Consider the following 17821-nt stretch of genomic DNA (forward strand, 5'->3'; position numbering starts at 1 on the left):
CAGGACCAGCCTGGCCAACATGGTGAAACCGTCTCTACTAAAAAATACAAAAATTAGCTGGGCATGGTGGTGGACACCTGTAATCCCAGCTACTCGGGAGGCTGAGACAGAATTAGTTTGAACTCAGGAGGCAGAGGTTGCAGTAAGCCGAGATCGCACCACTGCACTCCAGCCTGGGCGACAGAACGAGGCTCCATCTCAAAAAAAAAAAAAAAAAAAATTCAGAACAAAACTAAATGAAAATACTACTTATCAAGAATTAAGGGAACAGGTGTATGACTGTAGTCTCGACTACCTGGGAGGCTGAGGCAGGAGGACGGCTTGAGCCCTGGAGTGGGAGAGTGGGAGGCTGCAGTGAGCTATGATCCTACCAGCCTAGGCAACAGAGTGATACTGTGTCCAAAAAAAAAAAAAAAAAAAAAAGGCTGGTCCGAGTACAGCGGCGTTTACAGCTAATTGATCACAACCAGCCAGTTACTTGTTCCTTCTTCACTCTGTTTCACTTGACTAGTTTTAAAAAGTAAAAAAAAAAAAAAAATTTAAAGGAAAGCTTAAGGGACATAATGAAAGTGGTACTTGGAAATTCATAGGTTTATGAAGAAACACTGAAAAAAAGACAAAAGAGAAACACTGAAAATTAATGAGCATCCAGCTCAATTTAGAAAAAGAATCAGGCTGGGCGTGGTGGCTCACGCCTGTAATCCAGCACTTTGGGAGGCCAGGACAGGCAGATCGTGAGGTCAGGAGTTCGAGACCAGCCTGACCAACATAGTGAAATCCCCGTCTCTACTGAAAATACAAAAATTAACTGGGTGTGGTCATGGGTGCCTGTAATCCCAGCTACTCAGGAGGCTCAGGCAGGTGAATCGCTTGAACCCGGGAGGTGGAGGTTGCAGCGAGCCGAGATTGCACCACTGCACTCCAGCCTGGACGACAGAGCGACTCCGTCTCAAAAAAAAAAAAAAAAAAAAGAAAAAGAAAAATAATCATAAAAACTCAAAAAAGTAAAGAAATAAACATAAGAACAGAATAAAATAGAAAAGAGATGATCAAAAAATGAAAAGCTAATTATTTAGAAATAGATTTGTATTCCTAGAAAAATAAAACTTAAGATTCAAGATAAAATGGAACCTAAATACACCTATAGATATTCAATAACTAGATGCAATAAAAACTCTACTCCCTGCAAATACTGTGTATTCAAGGATGGCTGCCTTACACAAGCTGGTCTGGAGTCTGGGAGAGGGACTGATCTGCAGAGGGGAAGTTGGGTGTGGACTTGCAGATGGAGGCTGGTGTGCTGACCCGTCACACAGGGGGAGCACTGCCACGCATCAGGCTGTGCCAGGGGCTTGGACACTTCAGTGGACCAAACCGGCAAAGGTCTCTCTCCACTGGGTGCCTACATTTTGGCAGGGAAAGAAAGACAGTAAAGCACAAATAAGTGAGTCAGAGTATGCTAGAAGGGCCTCAGGAGGAAGGCAGGGGACCAGAGTGAGGCAGTGGAGCAGTGTGGGGCCAGGCAGGCCCACCTGGGAGAGGAAGGTGGAGGGGATGGCCTGGGAGCAGAGGGTCCTCTCCCCTGAGGTGTGGAAACCAAGGGAGGTGAAGGTTCTGGGGAAGTCAGGTGGGACAGGACAGAAACGTGCCTGTGGGGTGAGCAGCACAGGTGCTGGTGTCACCTTTGGGAATCTTTTCCAGGGAAGTGGTCACCCAGGGTTTGTGGGCTGAGCGAGAGGGAGGGTAGGGAGTGAGTGAGAGGGGCCGGGGGAACGATAGTGAGGAGTCAGGAGGGGACAGCTCTGAGTGCAGCTGAAGTGAGGCCAACAGCTCTGATAAGAGAGAAGCCAGCAGTGGGCAAATGCAGGCCCACCTGAGGTCCTGAAGGTGGGTGGGGGCGTGAGCCCCCTTGCTGGAGAGTATATTAAGATAGGAGGGCCGAGGTTTGGGAGGTGTCACAGGAAGTGCTGAGGCAGGGAGGGCCCTTGCAGTGGCCTCAGCCTGGGGTGGCAGCGGGGCAGTGGGCTGGGGTCCATCCAGGGGTTGGTTTGCACCCAGCACTATTCTGGGTGCTTTGCCCACATGAGCTCTCCCAGACCTTGTGAGGCCTATTTGTGTCTAAATGTGTGTGGGGGCAGGTGGGGAAGAAGTGGGGATGGTGAGAAGGACAGATCTTTCCAGAATTTTGGCCCTGTTGGAAGGAAGGGAAACCCTAGGGGCCATGGTGTCCTGTAAATCCCCACCTTCCAGGTCAGAGACGGGAGAGAAGAGGGGGTAGACCTGGGCCCAGGGTGGCCCTGCCTGGCCGGTGGGGTCTGGTGGGCCTGAGGGAGGGTCCTCAGGAAGCTTGGGGAGGCCGTGGGGAACCTGGGGATTATTCTCAACAAAGTAAGGGACAAAGACATCCCGTGTCCCTTGGCTTCCTCTCCAGGAACCCCCCCGGAGCCCGGACGACGTCATGTGTGTGAGTGCTTGTGGGTATTGTTATTTTTGCTGTTTGCCGGGGTGGCGGTGGAGCTGGGGAGTGACTCAGGCTTGGACTCTTTTCACGATGTGAGCATCATGCGTGCCAGGCACTGTGCAGAACCCAGGCTCAGGGCGGCACTGGGCAGGGGCTACGGTGCTGCCCCGGGCAGTGGGTCTTTGACCCAGCTGAGTCTGGGGACCATCAATCTGTGGGCTGCTGGTTGGTGAAGATGTGAGATTTTCTCTCAAAATGCTCAGTGGCCACAGCCCCAGTGCTGGCCTGGGGTGGCTGGATTCACCTGGGCTGGTGGGTTGGCAGGAGGCGGCTGGTGGGGTCCAGAGGTCCAGTCTAAGGGTCGGAGGAGTGCCGGCCAGGGTCTCTGGGTCCACCCAGCCGAGGGCAGGCTTGCAGGGAGACACCAAGGGAGAGGGAGGAGGCCCAGGGCTGTGGAAGACCTGGCTGCGGAGAGTCCATCACTGGTGGACTGGGAGGCCCCATCCACCACCTTCTGCTGGCCACAGTGGGATGAAGGGCCGGCACCTGGGAGCAAAGGCAGGTGGAGGTTGCGGTGGGAGGGACGGCAAGGAAGGTTAGGGTTAGGGCTGAAGGAGGGGTTGGGAGGGAGTTGGGGGCCTGGGTGACAGGGGTGGGAGAGACATGGGCAGGAAGACGGTGGAGACACGAGGTGGGCCCGGAAGCACTGGTTTCCTCTCTCCAGGGCTGGGCCACAGGAAATCCAGCCCTCGTGCCTTCCAAGGTGCTTCCTGCCGATACGGGAGCCTCCAGGGCCCCTTCCTGCTCCCTGCTCCCGGGACCCCCACCCCTCCCATCCTGCCCCCTCCCCTGGGAGACCCTCAGCTGCATCACTCAGGCCAGGCCAGTGGCCTTGGGAGGGGCCTGTGATGCTGGGACCACAGTTCCTGGGCAGGGAGCAACCGTCTAGGCGTGGGGAGAACGCAGGACGTGACCCACACACCGCACTGGAGGCTCCGCTCTGCCCGGTCAGTGGCGTCCTGGGGAGGCGGGAGGAGGAAGCCAGACTGGTCCCAGGGAAGAGAGGCCCTGCTCTGGGGTTGACCAGAGGCTGTTTTGAGGGGAGAGGGCTCATCAGAAACACTCTGTCAGGGGTGCTCTGGGGTGAGCAGGTGGTGGTCGAGGTGGATCTGTTGGGGAGTGGGGGCTGTCCTTGGAGGGAGTGCCAAGCTCTGTTCTGTGTGGGTCAGGGTGTTTAGGATGGTCCAGGTTGTCACGGCGGGGAGGGTAGGGAGGTTTTTCTGCGTGTATGGGGGCCGGAGCAGTTCAAGGTTATTCCTGGGAGGCTCAGGCAAAATCCGTTTTGTGGGTGATCTGGAGCTGCTCTTGGGGAGGCTGGGGGTTAGAGGCTGTTTTCCTCCTTAGGCAGAGGGGTTCCCCAGGCTGGGCTCTTCTGTGAACGTTCTCAAGCCCTGCCCTCAGGGGGCCAGCGGCTCCTCTAGGAGGATCTGGGGCTGCTTGGGGGCGGAGGAGGGGGGTGGGGAACGCCAGGCAAAGCCGGTTGGGAGAGTTCTGCAGGAGGCGGAACTATTTCGACTTAGGGGCTGCTCTTGGGGGCACAGGGGCTCGCAGTGCTGGACAGTTCCGAGAGGCCGCTCAGGGCTGGGGGGCCTGATGCACCCCGATGGGGCGGCGGTGCCTGAGCTAGTTTCTTTACTGAGCTCCCCCCTCCTCCGCCCACTCATCACCCCCTCCCGCGTTGCCACGACAACGCGTAAAACTAAAATTCACTTCCCAGTCGCAGGTGGAGACTAGTAGCGCCCCCTCCCCTAGGCCCTTCCCCGTAGGTCGCGCCCCCATCCCGTCGTCGCTAAGGTGACGGGGAGGGGGCGACAGGCGTTGGATCCGGACCGGCCAGGGGTCCTTGGGGGGAAGTCCGGAGCAAACTCCCCAAACTAGGCTGGCGTGGGGGAGCCGCGCCGAACACGCCAGGGCGTGGTCGAAAGGGTTAATTCGGAGGGCCTCTCGCCAAGGCGGTGGGAAGGGCCCCGGACCCTCCCCGGTCTGGAGGTCCCCGTGGTCCGACCCCCAGGCCTGGGGCAGGGGGGGATCCCCGCCATCTCCTCCAGGCCCGAAGCTGGGGGTCGGTGGAGTGGGGGGGAGAAGCCGCCACCTCCGGAAATTAATTGTTTTTCTTTCCCCTTCTCGCCCTACCTTGGTCTTCGTGCCCCAACGCGGCCCCCACCCCAGCTCCGGGACCCCTTCCTCCGCCGCACCCGCCCCGGTGGTCCGCGGATGCCCGCCCGCTGCGGAAGGGCGGCGCGGCCCTTGCTGCTCAGCCACTCCCCCCCCACCGAGGCCTAGGACTCCCCCCCCCACCCCGTCACAGCCCCCCAGGCCCCCCGCCCCGTGGCTTGGCCCCCGCCCTCCGCACACACCTCCCACCCCCACCCGGGACCCCGCAAGTAACCCCCCAACACTGGCCCTGAGCCCTCCCGGCCCCCGCCTCCGGCGCAGCCCCCTCGCCACCCCCGCTTCCCTCCCGTCTCAGGCCCCCTCCCCCCGCCGCCCCCGCCCCCGGGGAAGGCAGGCGCCGAGCTGAGCCGGGGCCGATGCAGCTGAGCCGCGCCGCCGCCGCCGCCGCCGCCGCCCCTGCGGAGCCCCCGGAGCCGCTGTCCCCCGCGCCGGCCCCGGCCCCGGCCCCCCCCGGCCCCCTCCCGCGCAGCGCGGCCGACGGGGCTCCGGCGGGGGGGAAGGGGGGGCCGGGGCGCCGCGCGGAGTCCCCGGGCGCTCCGTTCCCCGGCGCGAGCGGCCCCGGCCCGGGCCCCGGCGCGGGGATGGACGGCCCCGGGGCCAGCGCCGTGGTCGTGCGCGTCGGCATCCCGGACCTGCAGCAGACGGTGAGCCCCGCCGCCCTGGGCCCGGCCGTGCCCCTGCGCTCCCCGCCCGGGATTCCCCCACCCACGCCGGGCGCGCCCAGCGCCTGGGACCCCCGGCCCACGGCTACTCACCCCTCCCCCGCCGCCTCCGCCGGGACCCTCCCCATCGCCAGGGCGGGGCCCCGGGAAGCCCGGCCCCTGGGGCGGGGCTTCGGCCGCGGTTCGCGGAGGCGCGGGGTCCCGGGCGCCGGCACCCGAGCCCCGGACTCCTTCGGCGGGGGCCCGGGGCTCGGCACCCCGCATGGGGCCGGCGGGGCGGGTCCGCGCTCCCGGGACCTGAGCTTACGAGCCCGCTCCGCTGCAGAAGTGCCTGCGCCTGGACCCGGCCGCGCCCGTGTGGGCCGCCAAGCAGCGCGTGCTTTGCGCCCTCAACCACAGCCTCCAGGACGCGCTCAACTATGGGCTTTTCCAGCCGCCCTCCCGGGGCCGCGCCGGCAAGTTCCTGGATGAGGAGCGGCTCCTGCAGGAGTACCCGCCCAACCTGGACACGCCCCTGCCCTACCTGGAGGTAAGTGGCCGGCGCGGGGGTGAGCTGAGGAGCGCGCAGGGTGGATCACCAAGCCCCGTGGCGGGACCAGTGAAGGGCACGGCAGTGGGGAAACACAAGTGGGAGGGGTGAGGGGTGGAGGCTGTGTGTGTGTGTGTGTGTGTGTGGTGCTGTGTGCAGAGTGCAGTGAGCGTGTACAGGGTGCAGCGAGCGGACACAGTGTATGCAATGAGTAGGCACGGTGTGTGCAGCAAGTGGGCAGGGTGAGCAGTAAGGATGTACAGTGTGGGCAGTGTGCAGTGTGTGCAGTGAGCGGGCAGGGTGTGCGCAGTATGTACAGTGTGGGCAGTGTGCAGTGTGTGCAGTGAGCATGTGTAGTGAGCAGGCAGTGTGTGCAGTTAGCAGGCACAGTGTGTGCAGTGAGTGGGCAGTGTGCACAGCATGTACAGTGTGAGTGGTGTGTGCTGTGTGCTGTGAGCATGTGTAGTGAGTGGGCACAGTGCAGTCAGTGTGCACAAAGTATGCAGTGGGCACGTACCGTGTGTGCAGTGAGTGGTGTGCAGTGTGTAGTGTGCAGTGAGCAGTGTGTACAGCATTGCAGTGTGGGGCAGTGAGTACAGTGTGAGTGTTGTGATTGTGGTAAGCAGGATGCACAGTATACAGTGAACAGTGTGCACAGTGTGTGCAGTGTGGGCTGTGTGCCACACAGTCAGTGTGGTGTGTGTAGTTTGAACAGTGTGTGCATTGAGCAGCATGGATGGTGTGGACGCTGAGCATTGTTCTCCAGGGAGGAGTGTGAGCACGAGTGAGTGCCAGAGGGGTGTGTGGTGTGAGCAGGGCTATCTGTGTGCACGTTTGTTCCTTTCTCCAGCTGTGAAGTCTTGTGAAGGCCAACCAAGTGTCCTCCTTTACTCACCCATGCATGGTGTGAAGATGTATTGAGTGCCTTGCTAGGCGTGGGGACGTAGACGGGGTCAGTCCTGTGGAAGGTCTTGGAGTTTGGCAGGGTGGAGGGGGGTGCCCAACTGCAGTGGGCGTTGAATAAAGATTTTGTGAGCTGAGCTCAAAGTTGGGCGGGCCTCCGTGGTGGCACAGGAAAGTGGGGTCAGTTCTACCTGGAGAGTGGAGGGGGATGTCTAGGATGGTAAGCCTGGAATCAGGCCTTCAGAGAGGAGTGGGATTTTGCTGAGAATCCTGGGGATGGGAAGGCGACGGGACAGTGCAGGCTGCGGGCAGCTAGGCACGTGCCTTCCATCGGGCTGCATCATGCCTGAGTGTGGTGGGTGCATGGCAGCTGTTAGCTCTGTCCACTGTGGTAGTATGACTGATGGTGTGTACAGGAGGGCAGTGAGGGGTGCGGTGTGGCCAGCATGAGCGGGACGGGGTTTGTGCATGGACTCACTTGCTCAGCCGGGGTGGGGGCATTTTCTCTACCTTTTCTTTATCTGAGCAGTTTCGATACAAGCGGCGAGTTTATGCCCAGAACCTCATCGATGATAAGCAGTTTGCAAAGCTTCACACAAAGGTAAAGGATCACGGGGAGGGGGCTCCTGAGGTTCCCTCCTGCCTCCCTGTGGCTGCTGTCCCCCACCCCAGCTTGGGGCTGACCACAGTCCCCCAGCTTTAGCTCAGTCCATTTCCCCATCATCAGGGGCCCAGAGCCTGTACTGGGTGTGGCTGAAGGGCTGGGCACAGATTCCTGGCCCCATGGTTGGGGTCAGGTGTTACAGTGATGTGTTCCAGTTAGATCAGACTCTTGCCGACCCCCCTGGCTTAGGGGCTGGAGTGTCCTGTGAGAAGCTGGGTGGGAGAGGGAGTGGACAGGCATCTGATGTGATGGCTGTCGGGACAAGGCACCCAGCATCGAGTGGTCGACCGGTGCTGGGCATTTGTGATTAGACCTCTCATTAATCCTCTTCCAGAGGGACTGTTATAACCCTGTTTCACAGATGGGGACACAGAGTGCCCGACTGTGTAGACAGTGAAGCTGGGGCTGAACCCAGATCTGTCTGATTCCAGGCCCTGTGCCCACCAGGCATGCCTTTGAGGTGTCTACTGCTGGGTGCCACCCCCAACTGGGCCTGACCCCAAATGCTCTTGAGGGGGGCACCTTACTATTTCCCACTGAATGTCAGAGGGGCAGGGTGGGTGCCACAGCCCCTCCCCAGGGGCTTCCACCCCCAGCTCACAGTCCAGCAGACACTTGTTTGCTGGATACTTTATGGGCGGTCTCTGGAGCCCAGGAGAGGAATCAGAACTATCAGCCCTGTGCCCTAATGGTCCCATCAGTGACTTTAGAGCCTCAGGCTTCTGTGCCAGGCTTTTCTGCTGCCCCAGGGCAGGCGGTGGTCAACGGCCTTGGCACTATGGCTGGGCAGAGTCCACTGTGGAAAGGTCCCCCCTCCTGCCACTGGCCCTCACTTGACCTTGTCAGCCTGGGTTCCTCCCCCATGGCCACCCCTCCCTCCGGATCTCTCTTCAGTGACCAACAAGACATGAGTGACTCACTCTGAAGTAGGTCTCGTTTGTTTTTAGGATGAGCCTGAACTTCTTACATAGCCCGTGTTTCTGCTTGCCTGGGCTCCAGCTGGCCTTTCCCTCTCCCCTGGTAGTGAGCACTTCCTCCTCTTTCACTGCCTGGCCCGCCTGAGGAGGTTGCCTCCCAAGGCAGGGGTCCCTATGGCACCCTCCCCTATTTCTGAGGTACACTGGGTGTTTATGGAAGGGCCCCGGCCTTTGGCCAGGGCACCTTGCCTTGTGTGTGTGGTGTCCGTAGTGCCGGCTGGGGAAGTGAGGTCTTGTGGGGTGAGTGAATAAACTGGGTGAATGAGTACAAGGCCATCAAAGTCATGTCACAGGATGGGTCCCTGTGGTGGGGGTCTGCGGTGGGGTGAGCTGGAGAGGAAGATGGGCCGAAGAAGGAGCAGGTTGTCTCAGGGTGCTGAGGATTCAGGGCTGCTGTGGGGCTGGTTCCTGCCTGGGTGGACCTCGGGCTCTTCTAGGCCAGGCAGGTCGGGGCAGCAGGGCTGGAGAGACGGAGCCAGGGCAGTGACTGGGCCTGGAGTGGGGGACTTGCTTGGGGCCCCACCAGGGTGACCTGGCCTTGGTGAGGGGCTACTTGGGTACAAGCTGACAGTCGTGACTGGTTTGGCTATCAGGGCGCAAGGAAGGGCTTTGAGCCGTGCATGGGCCCACCCGAGTGGGAATTGGGGCCGTGGTGGGAGTGCAGGACCGTGGGTGACAATTGTGATGTCAGGTGCCAGGTCAGACTGGTAGGGATGTGGCGGGGGTTGCCTGAAGGTGGCCTGAGGCTTGCCGGAGGAAGGCGGGTGATGTTCAGATGATGGAGGCCTTGGTGCCAGGCTGACTGACGGCCGGTGTTCCAGGCGAACCTGAAGAAGTTCATGGACTACGTCCAGCTGCATAGCACGGACAAGGTGGCACGCCTGTTGGACAAGGGGCTGGACCCCAACTTCCATGACCCTGACTCAGGAGGTGAGGAGTGGAGTCGGGGAGGGTCATGGCCTTTGCGCGGCTGGGAGCCTGACCCTTATCTGTCTGTGAACCCAGAGTGCCCCCTGAGCCTCGCAGCCCAGCTGGACAACGCCACGGACCTGCTAAAGGTGCTGAAGAATGGCGGTGCCCACCTGGACTTCCGCACTCGTGATGGGCTCACTGCCGTGCACTGTGCCACACGCCAGCGGAATGCGGCAGCACTGACGGTCAGTGAGGGCGGGGCCTGGCCTGGAGGGGCTCTTGCCTGGTGATGGGGCTGGGGGCAGCTGGGCCTGGTGTGGATACTGAGGCTGCTCACCCTCAGACCCTGCTGGACCTGGGGGCTTCACCTGACTACAAGGACAGCCGCGGCTTGACACCCCTCTACCACAGCGCCCTGGGGGGTGGGGATGCCCTCTGCTGTGAGCTGCTTCTCCACGACCACGCTCAGCTAGGGACCACCGACGAGAATGGCTGGCAGGAGATCCACCAGGTGTGCAGGGAGCTGAGGTGGGGTCCCGGCCTCTGTGTGCTGGGTGGGGGATCCTGGCTCTGTCTGTAGGGGTGGGGGCCCTAGCCTCTGCCCAGGGACCCTACAGCACCTTGCTCTTCCCCCAGGCCTGCCGCTTTGGGCACGTGCAGCATCTGGAGCACCTGCTGTTCTATGGGGCAGACATGGGGGCCCAGAACGCCTCGGGGAACACAGCCCTGCACATCTGTGCCCTCTACAACCAGGTGCGACTGTGTGTGCTGCACATGCCTGCACCAGCGAGTGTGCATATACTTGCCTCTTCTGGGGGTGTACGTGTGTGTGGGCACACAGGTGACCCTGTACAGTGATTGCATGTGTGCACCGAGTGTGGATATACTTGCCTGTTCTGGGGGTGTACGTGTGTTTGTGTGCACACAGGTGACCCTGTACAGTGATTGCATGTGTGCACCAGGGAGTGTGGATATACTTGCCTGTTCTGGGGGTGTACACGTGTGTGTGCACACAGATGACCCTGTACAGTGATTGCATGCGTGCACCAGGGAGTGTGGATATACTTGCCTGTTCTGGGGGTGTACATGTGTGTGCACACAGATGACCCTGTACAGTGATTGCATGCGTGTACCAGGGAGTGTGGATATACTTGCCTGTTCTGGGGGTGTACGTGTGTTTGTGTGCACACAGGTGACCCTGTACAGTGATTGCATGTGTGCACCAGGGAGTGTGGATATACTTGCCTGTTCTGGGGGTGTACACGTGTGTTTGCACACAGATGACCCTGTACAGTGATTGCATGCGTGCACCAGGGAGTGTGGATATACTTGCCTGTTCTGGGGTTGTACGTGTGTGTGTGTGCACACAGATGACCCTGTACAGTGATTGTATGTGTGCACCAGGGAGTGTGGATATACTTGCCTGTTCTGGGGGTGTACACGTGTGTTTGCACACAGATGACCTTGTACCATGATTGCATGCGTGCACCAGGGAGTGTGGATATACTTGCCTGTTCTGGGGGTGTACACGTGTGTGCACACAGGTGACCCTGTACAGTGATTGTACACGTGTACCAGGGAGTGTGGATATACTTGCCTGTTCTGGGGTTGTACATGTGTGTGCACACAGATGACTCTGTACAGTGATTGCATGCATGCACCAGGTAGTGTGGATATACTTGCCTGTTCTGGGGTTGTACGTGTGTGTGTGCACACAGGTGACCCTGTACAGTGATTGTATGCGTGTACCAGGGAGTGTGGATATACTTGCCTGTTCTGGGGGTGTACATGTGTGTGCACACAGGTGACCCTGTACAGTGATTGTACACGTGTACCAGGGAGTGTGGATATACTTGCCTGTTCTGGGGTTGTACGTGTGTGTGTGTGCACACAGATGACCCTGTACAGTGATTGCATGCGTGCACCAGGGAGTGTGGATATACTTGCCTGTTCTGGAGTTGTACATGTGTGTGTGTGCGCACAGATGACCCTGTACAGTGATTGCATACATGCACCAGGTAGTGTGGCTATACTTGCCTGTTCTGGGGGTGTACGTGTGTTTGTGTGCACACAGATGACCCTGTACAGTGATTGCATGCGTGCACCAGGGAGTGTGGATATACTTGCCTGTTCTGGGGGTGTACATGTGTGTGCACACAGGTGACCCTGTACAGTGATTGTACACGTGTACCAGGGAGTGTGGATATACTTGCCTGTTCTGGGGTTGTACGTGTGTGTGTGTGCACACAGATGACCCTGTACAGTGATTGCATGCGTGCACCAGGGAGTGTGGATATACTTGCCTGTTCTGGAGTTGTACATGTGTGTGTGTGCGCACAGATGACCCTGTACAGTGATTGCATACATGCACCAGGTAGTGTGGCTATACTTGCCTGTTCTGGGGGTGTACGTGTGTTTGTGTGCACACAGATGACCCTGTACAGTGATTGCATGCGTGCACCAGGGAGTGTGGATATACTTGCCTGTTCTGGGGGTGTACACGTGTGTTTGCACACAGATGACCCTGTACAGTGATTGTATGCATGTACCAGGGAGTGTGGATATACTTGCCTGTTCTGGGGGTGTACGTGTGTGCACACAGATGACCCTGTACAGTGACTGCATGCGTGCACCAGGGAGTGTGGATATACTTGCCTGTTCTGGGGTTGTACGTGTGTGTGTGCACACAGATGACTCTGTACAGTGATTGTATGCATGTACCAGTGAGTGTGGATATACTTGCCTGTTCTGGGGGTGTACACGTGTGTGTGCACACAGGTGACCCTGTACAGTGATGGCATGTGTGCACCAGGGAGTGTGGATATACTTGCCTGTTCTGGGGGTGTACATGTGTGTGCACACAGATGACCCTGTACAGTGATTGTATGCATGTACCAGTGAGTGTGTATATACTTGCCTGTTCTGGGGTTGTACATGTGTGTGCACACAGATGACCCTGTACAGTGATTGTATGCATGTACCAGTGAGTGTGGATATACTTGCCTGTTCTGGGGTTGTACATGTGTGTGCACACAGATGACTCTGTACAGTGATTGTATGCATGTACCAGTGAGTGTGGATATACTTGCCTGTTCTGGGGGTGTACGTGTGTTTGTGTGCACACAGGTGACCCTGTACGGTGATTGCATGTGTGCACCAGGGAGTGTAGATATACTTGCCTGTTCTGGGGGTGTACACGTGTGTTTGCAGACAGATGACCCTGTACAGTGATTGTACACGTGTACCAGGGAGTGTGGATATACTTGCCTGTTCTGGGGGTGTACATGTGTGTGCACACAGATGACCCTGTACAGTGATTGCATGCGTGCACGAGGGAGTGTGGATATACTTGCCTGTTCTGGGGGTGTACGTGTGTGTGCACACAGATGACCCTGTACAGTGATTGTATGCGTGCACCAGGGAGTGTGGATATACTTGCCTGTTCTGGGGGTGTACGTGTGTGTGCACACAGATGACCCTGTACAGTGATTGTATGCGTGTACCAGGGAGTGTGGATATACTTGCCTGTTCTGGGGGTGTACATGTGTGTGCACACAGATGACCCTGTACAGTGATTGTATGCGTGCATCAGGGAGTGTGGATATACTTGCCTGTTCTGGGGGTGTACGTGTGTTTGTGTGCACACAGATGATCCTGTACAGTGATTGTATGCGTGTACCAGTGAGTGTGGATATACTTGCCTGTTCTGGGGGTGTACATGTGTGTGCACACAGATGACCCTGTACAGTGATTGTATGCGTGCACCAGGGAGTGTGGATATACTTGCCTGTTCTGGGGGTGTACATGTGTGTGCACACAGGTGACCCTGTACAGTGATTGCATGCGTGTACCAGGTAGTGTGGATATACTTGCCTGTTCTGGGGTTGTACGTGTGTTTGCACACAGATGACCCTGTACAGTGATTGCATGCGTGCACCAGTGAGTGTGGATATACTTGCCTGTTCTGGGGGTGTACGTGTGTTTGTGTGCACACAGATGACCCTGTACAGTGATTGCATGTGTGCACCAGGGATTGTGGATATACTTGCCTGTTCTGGGGTTGTACATGTGTGTGTGCACACAGGTGACCCTGTACAGTGATTGTATGCATGTACCAGGGAGTGTGGATATACTTGCCTGTTCTGGGGGTGTACATGTGTGTGCACACAGGTGACCCTGTACAGTGATGGCATGCGTGCACCAGGGAGTGTGGAAATACTTGCCTGTTCTGGGGGTGTACACATGTGTGTGCACACAGGTGACCCTGTACAGTGATTGTATGCATGTACCAGGGAGTGTGGAAATACTTGCCTGTTCTGGGGGTGTACACATGTGTGTGCACACAGGTGACCCAGTACAGTGATGGCATGTGTGCACCAGGGAGTGTGGATATACTTGCCTGTTCTGGGGGTGTACACGTGTGTGTGCACACAGGTGACCCTGTACAGTGATGGCATGCGTGCACCAGGGAGTGTGGAAATACTTGCCTGTTCTGGGGGTGTACACATTTGTGTGCACACAGGTGACCCTGTACAGTGATTGTATGCATGTACCAGGGAGTATGGATATACTTGCCTGTTCTGGGGGTGTACATGTGTGTGCACACAGGTGACCCTGTACAGTGATGGCACGCGTGCACCAGGGAGTGTGGAAATACTTGCCTGTTCTGGGGGTGTACACATGTGTGTGCACACAGGTGACCCTGTACAGTGATTGCATGCGTGCACCAGGGAGTGTGGATATACTTGCCTGTTCTGGGGTTGTACGTGTGTTTGCACACAGATGACCCTGTACAGTGATTGCATGCGTGCACCAGTGAGTGTGGATATACTTGCCTGTTCTGGGGGTGTACGTGTGTTTGTGTGCACACAGATGACCCTGTACAGTGATTGCATGCGTGCACCAGGGATTGTGGATATACTTGCCTGTTCTGGGGTTGTACATGTGTGTGTGCACACAGGTGACCCTGTACAGTGATTGTATGCATGTACCAGGGAGTGTGGATATACTTGCCTGTTCTGGGGGTGTACATGTGTGTGCACACAGGTGACCCTGTACAGTGATGGCATGCGTGCACCAGGGAGTGTGGAAATACTTGCCTGTTCTGGGGGTGTACACATGTGTGTGCACACAGGTGACCCTGTACAGTGATTGTATGCATGTACCAGGGAGTGTGGATATACTTGCCTGTTCTGGGGGTGTACATGTGTGTGCACACAGGTGACCCTGTACAGTGATGGCACGCGTGCACCAGGGAGTGTGGAAATACTTGCCTGTTCTGGGGGTGTACACGTGTGTGTGCACACGGATGACCCTGTACAGTGATTGTGTATGTGCATCCCTGCCTCAGTGCCATGGTATATATATGTGCTCTGTGTCCTGCAGTGAGTTGTGGCTGCAGCACAGCCTCATAGGCGTATGTGTGCACATTTGTTCTCTGAACACACAGGGGCTTCACATGTGTGCACGTGTGTTCTGAATAACCAGGTATGAATTGGGTACATCTAGGCCCTCTGGGCCAGGTGAGACCTGAGCGTGTATACCTACTGGCTTGTCCCTGTGCAACTCAGGTGTACATGGAACAAATAGGTGTGAGTCCGTGTGTGCGAGCCTGTGCCCTGCGCACGCCATGTGCGCATTCCTGTGTGCGCATGTGCTGTTGTGCTCGGATGGTCTCTCCAGCCACCCAGCTGTGATTCCCTCTTCCCCGCAACAGGAGAGCTGTGCTCGTGTCCTGCTCTTCCGTGGAGCTAACAGGGATGTCCGCAACTACAACAGCCAGACAGCCTTCCAGGTACACCGGTGGTTTACAGGAGCTCAAGGCTGCCCCAGAGGTGTCTGTCTCTGTGTCCATGTGACTTGACTTCTCTGAACCTTGCTTCTTCCCTGGAAGGCCCTAAGGGAGCACGTCCCCCAGGACTGCCCACAGGAGGTGTTGGGGGACGAGCCCAGCACGTGAGGGGTATTTGGTGCTGATGTTCCCTTCGTCCCCTCGCCAGGGAGAGAGGAGGGTCAGCAGGGCTCTGGGGCAGGGGTATGGGGAAAATGAGAAGACTGGGGTGACAGGTGTGGGTCTGACCCCCCAACCCCGAGAGACCAGCAGGGGTGCAGAAGCCAAACTGCAGAGGGGGTGGAGAGGGGGGTGGTGGAGGGGGGGTGGTGGAGAGGGGGGTGGTGGAGGGGGGTGGTGGAGAGGGGTTGGGGTGGAGAGGGGGGTGGTGGAGAAGGGGTGGTGGAGAGGGGGGTGGTGGGGGGTGGTGGAGAGGGGGGTGGTGGCGGGTGGTGGAGAGGGGGGTGGTGGAGGGGGGGGTGGTGGAGAGGGGGTGGGGTGGAGAGGGGTGTGGTGGAGAGGGGGGTGGTAGAGGGGGTGGTGGAGAGGGGGTGGTGGAGAGGGGGGTGGTGGAGAAGGGGTGGTGGAGAGGGGGGTGGTGGAGAAGGGGTGGTGGAGAGGGGGGTGGTAGAGAGGGGGTGGTGGAGAGGGGGGTGGTGGGGGGTGGTGGAGAGGGGGGTGGTGGAGGGGGGTGGTGGAGAGGGGGGTGGTGGAGGGGGGTGGTGGAGAGGGGGGTGGTGGAGAGGGGGTGGGGTGGAGAGGGGTGTGGTGGAGAGGGGGGTGGTAGAGAGGGGGTGGTGGAGAGGGGGTGGTGGAGAGGGGGGTGGTGGAGAAGGGGTGGAGAGGGGGGTGGTAGACAGGGGGTGGTGGAGGGGGTGGTGGAGAGGGGGGTGGTGGAGAGGGGGTGGTGGAGAGGGGGTGGTGGAGAGGGGGGTGGTGGAGAAGGGGTGGAGAGGGGGGTGGTAGAGAGGGGGTGGTGGAGGGCGGTGGTGGAGAGGGGGGTGGTGGAGAGGGGGTGGGGTAGAGAGGGGTGTGGTGGAGAGGGGGGTGGTGGAGGGGGGTGGTGGAAGGGGGTTGGAGAGGGGGTGGTGGAGAGGGGGGTGGTGGAGAAGGGGTGGTGGAGAGGGGTTGGGGTGGAGAGGGGGGTGGTGGAGAAGGGGTGGTGGAGAGGGGGGTGGTGGGGGGTGGTGGAGAGGGGGGTGGTGGCGGGTGGTGGAGAGGGGGGTGGTGGAGGGGGGGGTGGTGGAGAGGGGGTGGGGTGGAGAGGGGTGTGGTGGAGAGGGGGGTGGTAGAGGGGGTGGTGGAGAGGGGGTGGTGGAGAGGGGGGTGGTGGAGAAGGGGTGGTGGAGAGGGGGGTGGTGGAGAAGGGGTGGTGGAGAGGGGGGTGGTAGAGAGGGGGTGGTGGAGAGGGGGGTGGTGGGGGGTGGTGGAGAGGGGGGTGGTGGAGGGGGGTGGTGGAGAGGGGGGTGGTGGAGGGGGGTGGTGGAGAGGGGGGTGGTGGAGAGGGGGTGGGGTGGAGAGGGGTGTGGTGGAGAGGGGGGTGGTAGAGGGGGGGTGGTGGAGAGGGGGTGGTGGAGAGGGGGGTGGTGGAGAAGGGGTGGAGAGGGGGGTGGTAGACAGGGGGTGGTGGAGGGGGTGGTGGAGAGGGGGGTGGTGGAGAGGGGGTGGTGGAGAGGGGGTGGTGGAGAGGGGGGTGGTGGAGAAGGGGTGGAGAGGGGGGAGGTAGAGAGGGGGTGGTGGAGGGCGGTGGTGGAGAGGGGGGTGGTGGAGAGGGGGGTGGTGGAGGGGGGTGGTGGAAGGGGGGTGGAGAGGGGGTGGTGGAGAGGGGGGTGGAGAGAGGGTGGTGGAGAGGGGGGTGGTGGAGAAGGGGTGGTGGAGAGGGGGGTGGTGGAAGGGGGTGGAGAGGGGGGTGGTGGAGGGGGGTGGTGGAAGGGGGGTGGAGAGGGGGTGGTGGAGAGGGGGGTGGAGAGAGGGTGGTGGAGAGGGGTGTAGTGGAGGGGGGGGTGGAGAGGGGGTGGTGGAGGGGGGTGTGGTGGAGAGGGGGGTGGTGGAAGGGGGGTGGAGAGGGGGTTGGTGGAGAGGGTGGTAGTGGAGAGGGGGTGGTGGAGAGAGGGGTGGTGGAGAGGGGTGTGATCCCAGCCGCTGATGTAATTCAGGGGAGGTTTCCGGGCCCTTTCTCTGGCCAGGTTGGTTGGCACTGATGACCAGGTGGACGTGGTCTCTGACTTGGAGTTTGTTGGGGAGTCGGGAATATTGTGGGGGTTTGCGGACCAGGAACGGAGCCAGAACTCCCCTATTTTCAGTAGGAGTGAGATGTGGGAAGAGTGGTCAGGCTGCTGAGGTTGTGTGGTCATAGAAGGTGGAGGCAGCAGTGGGCTGCCAGATGGGTTTGGGCACACTGGGAAGCAGATACGCCAGGGCCTGTTGGATGACTGGGTGCAGGGTCACAGGAAGGGGAGGATGAGCTTGGCAGCTTGGGCAGCGGCGGGGCCTTGGCTGAGATGGGAAACATGGCTGCATGTTGGGACAGACCAGTGTGCCCGTTTGCTTGGGACTGCTGGTTTTAGCTCTGAACTTCTGTCCAGGTAGCCCCTCAGTCCCAGGCAGACAGAGGGTGGGTCACTCCAGTTATAGGGTGTGCCTGTGGC

At 59.4% G+C, this 17821-nt stretch overlaps 1 protein-coding gene and 1 pseudogene across 7 annotated transcripts in view; one reads left to right on the forward strand and one right to left on the reverse strand.

The window, feature by feature from the left end:
• The first annotated feature begins 3179 nt into the window (after window positions 1-3179).
• The window catches only part of SHANK3 (SH3 and multiple ankyrin repeat domains 3), a 64281-nt gene continuing 49639 nt past the window's right edge, over window positions 3180-17821 (forward strand). For 4 of the 7 annotated variants that reach the window (XR_008541883.1, XM_054676123.1, XM_054676126.2 and 1 more), the window contains exons 1-8: window positions 5038-5340; window positions 5684-5887; window positions 7320-7391; window positions 9253-9361; window positions 9437-9588; window positions 9687-9854; window positions 9980-10096; window positions 15060-15137. Coding sequence is in view for 6 of the 7 variants with exons in the window: in XM_054676123.1 (XP_054532098.1) it covers window positions 5053-5340; window positions 5684-5887; window positions 7320-7391; window positions 9253-9361; window positions 9437-9588; window positions 9687-9854; window positions 9980-10096; window positions 15060-15137 (1188 nt within the window). In the remaining variant the exon portion in view is untranslated. Of the gene's footprint in view, window positions 3469-4690; window positions 5341-5683; window positions 5888-7319; window positions 7392-9252; window positions 9362-9436; window positions 9589-9686; window positions 9855-9979; window positions 10097-15059; window positions 15138-17821 lie in introns of those variants that run through there. The other 3 variants (XM_063808078.1, XM_054676125.1, XM_054676124.2) reach the window with 3 other exon arrangements.
• On the reverse strand, window positions 15240-17685 carry LOC134809753 (uncharacterized; annotated as a pseudogene).

The sequence above is a fragment of the Pan troglodytes genome, chromosome 23 (genome assembly GCF_028858775.2).
Source record: "Pan troglodytes isolate AG18354 chromosome 23, NHGRI_mPanTro3-v2.0_pri, whole genome shotgun sequence".
Classification (NCBI taxonomy): domain Eukaryota; kingdom Metazoa; phylum Chordata; class Mammalia; order Primates; family Hominidae; genus Pan; species Pan troglodytes.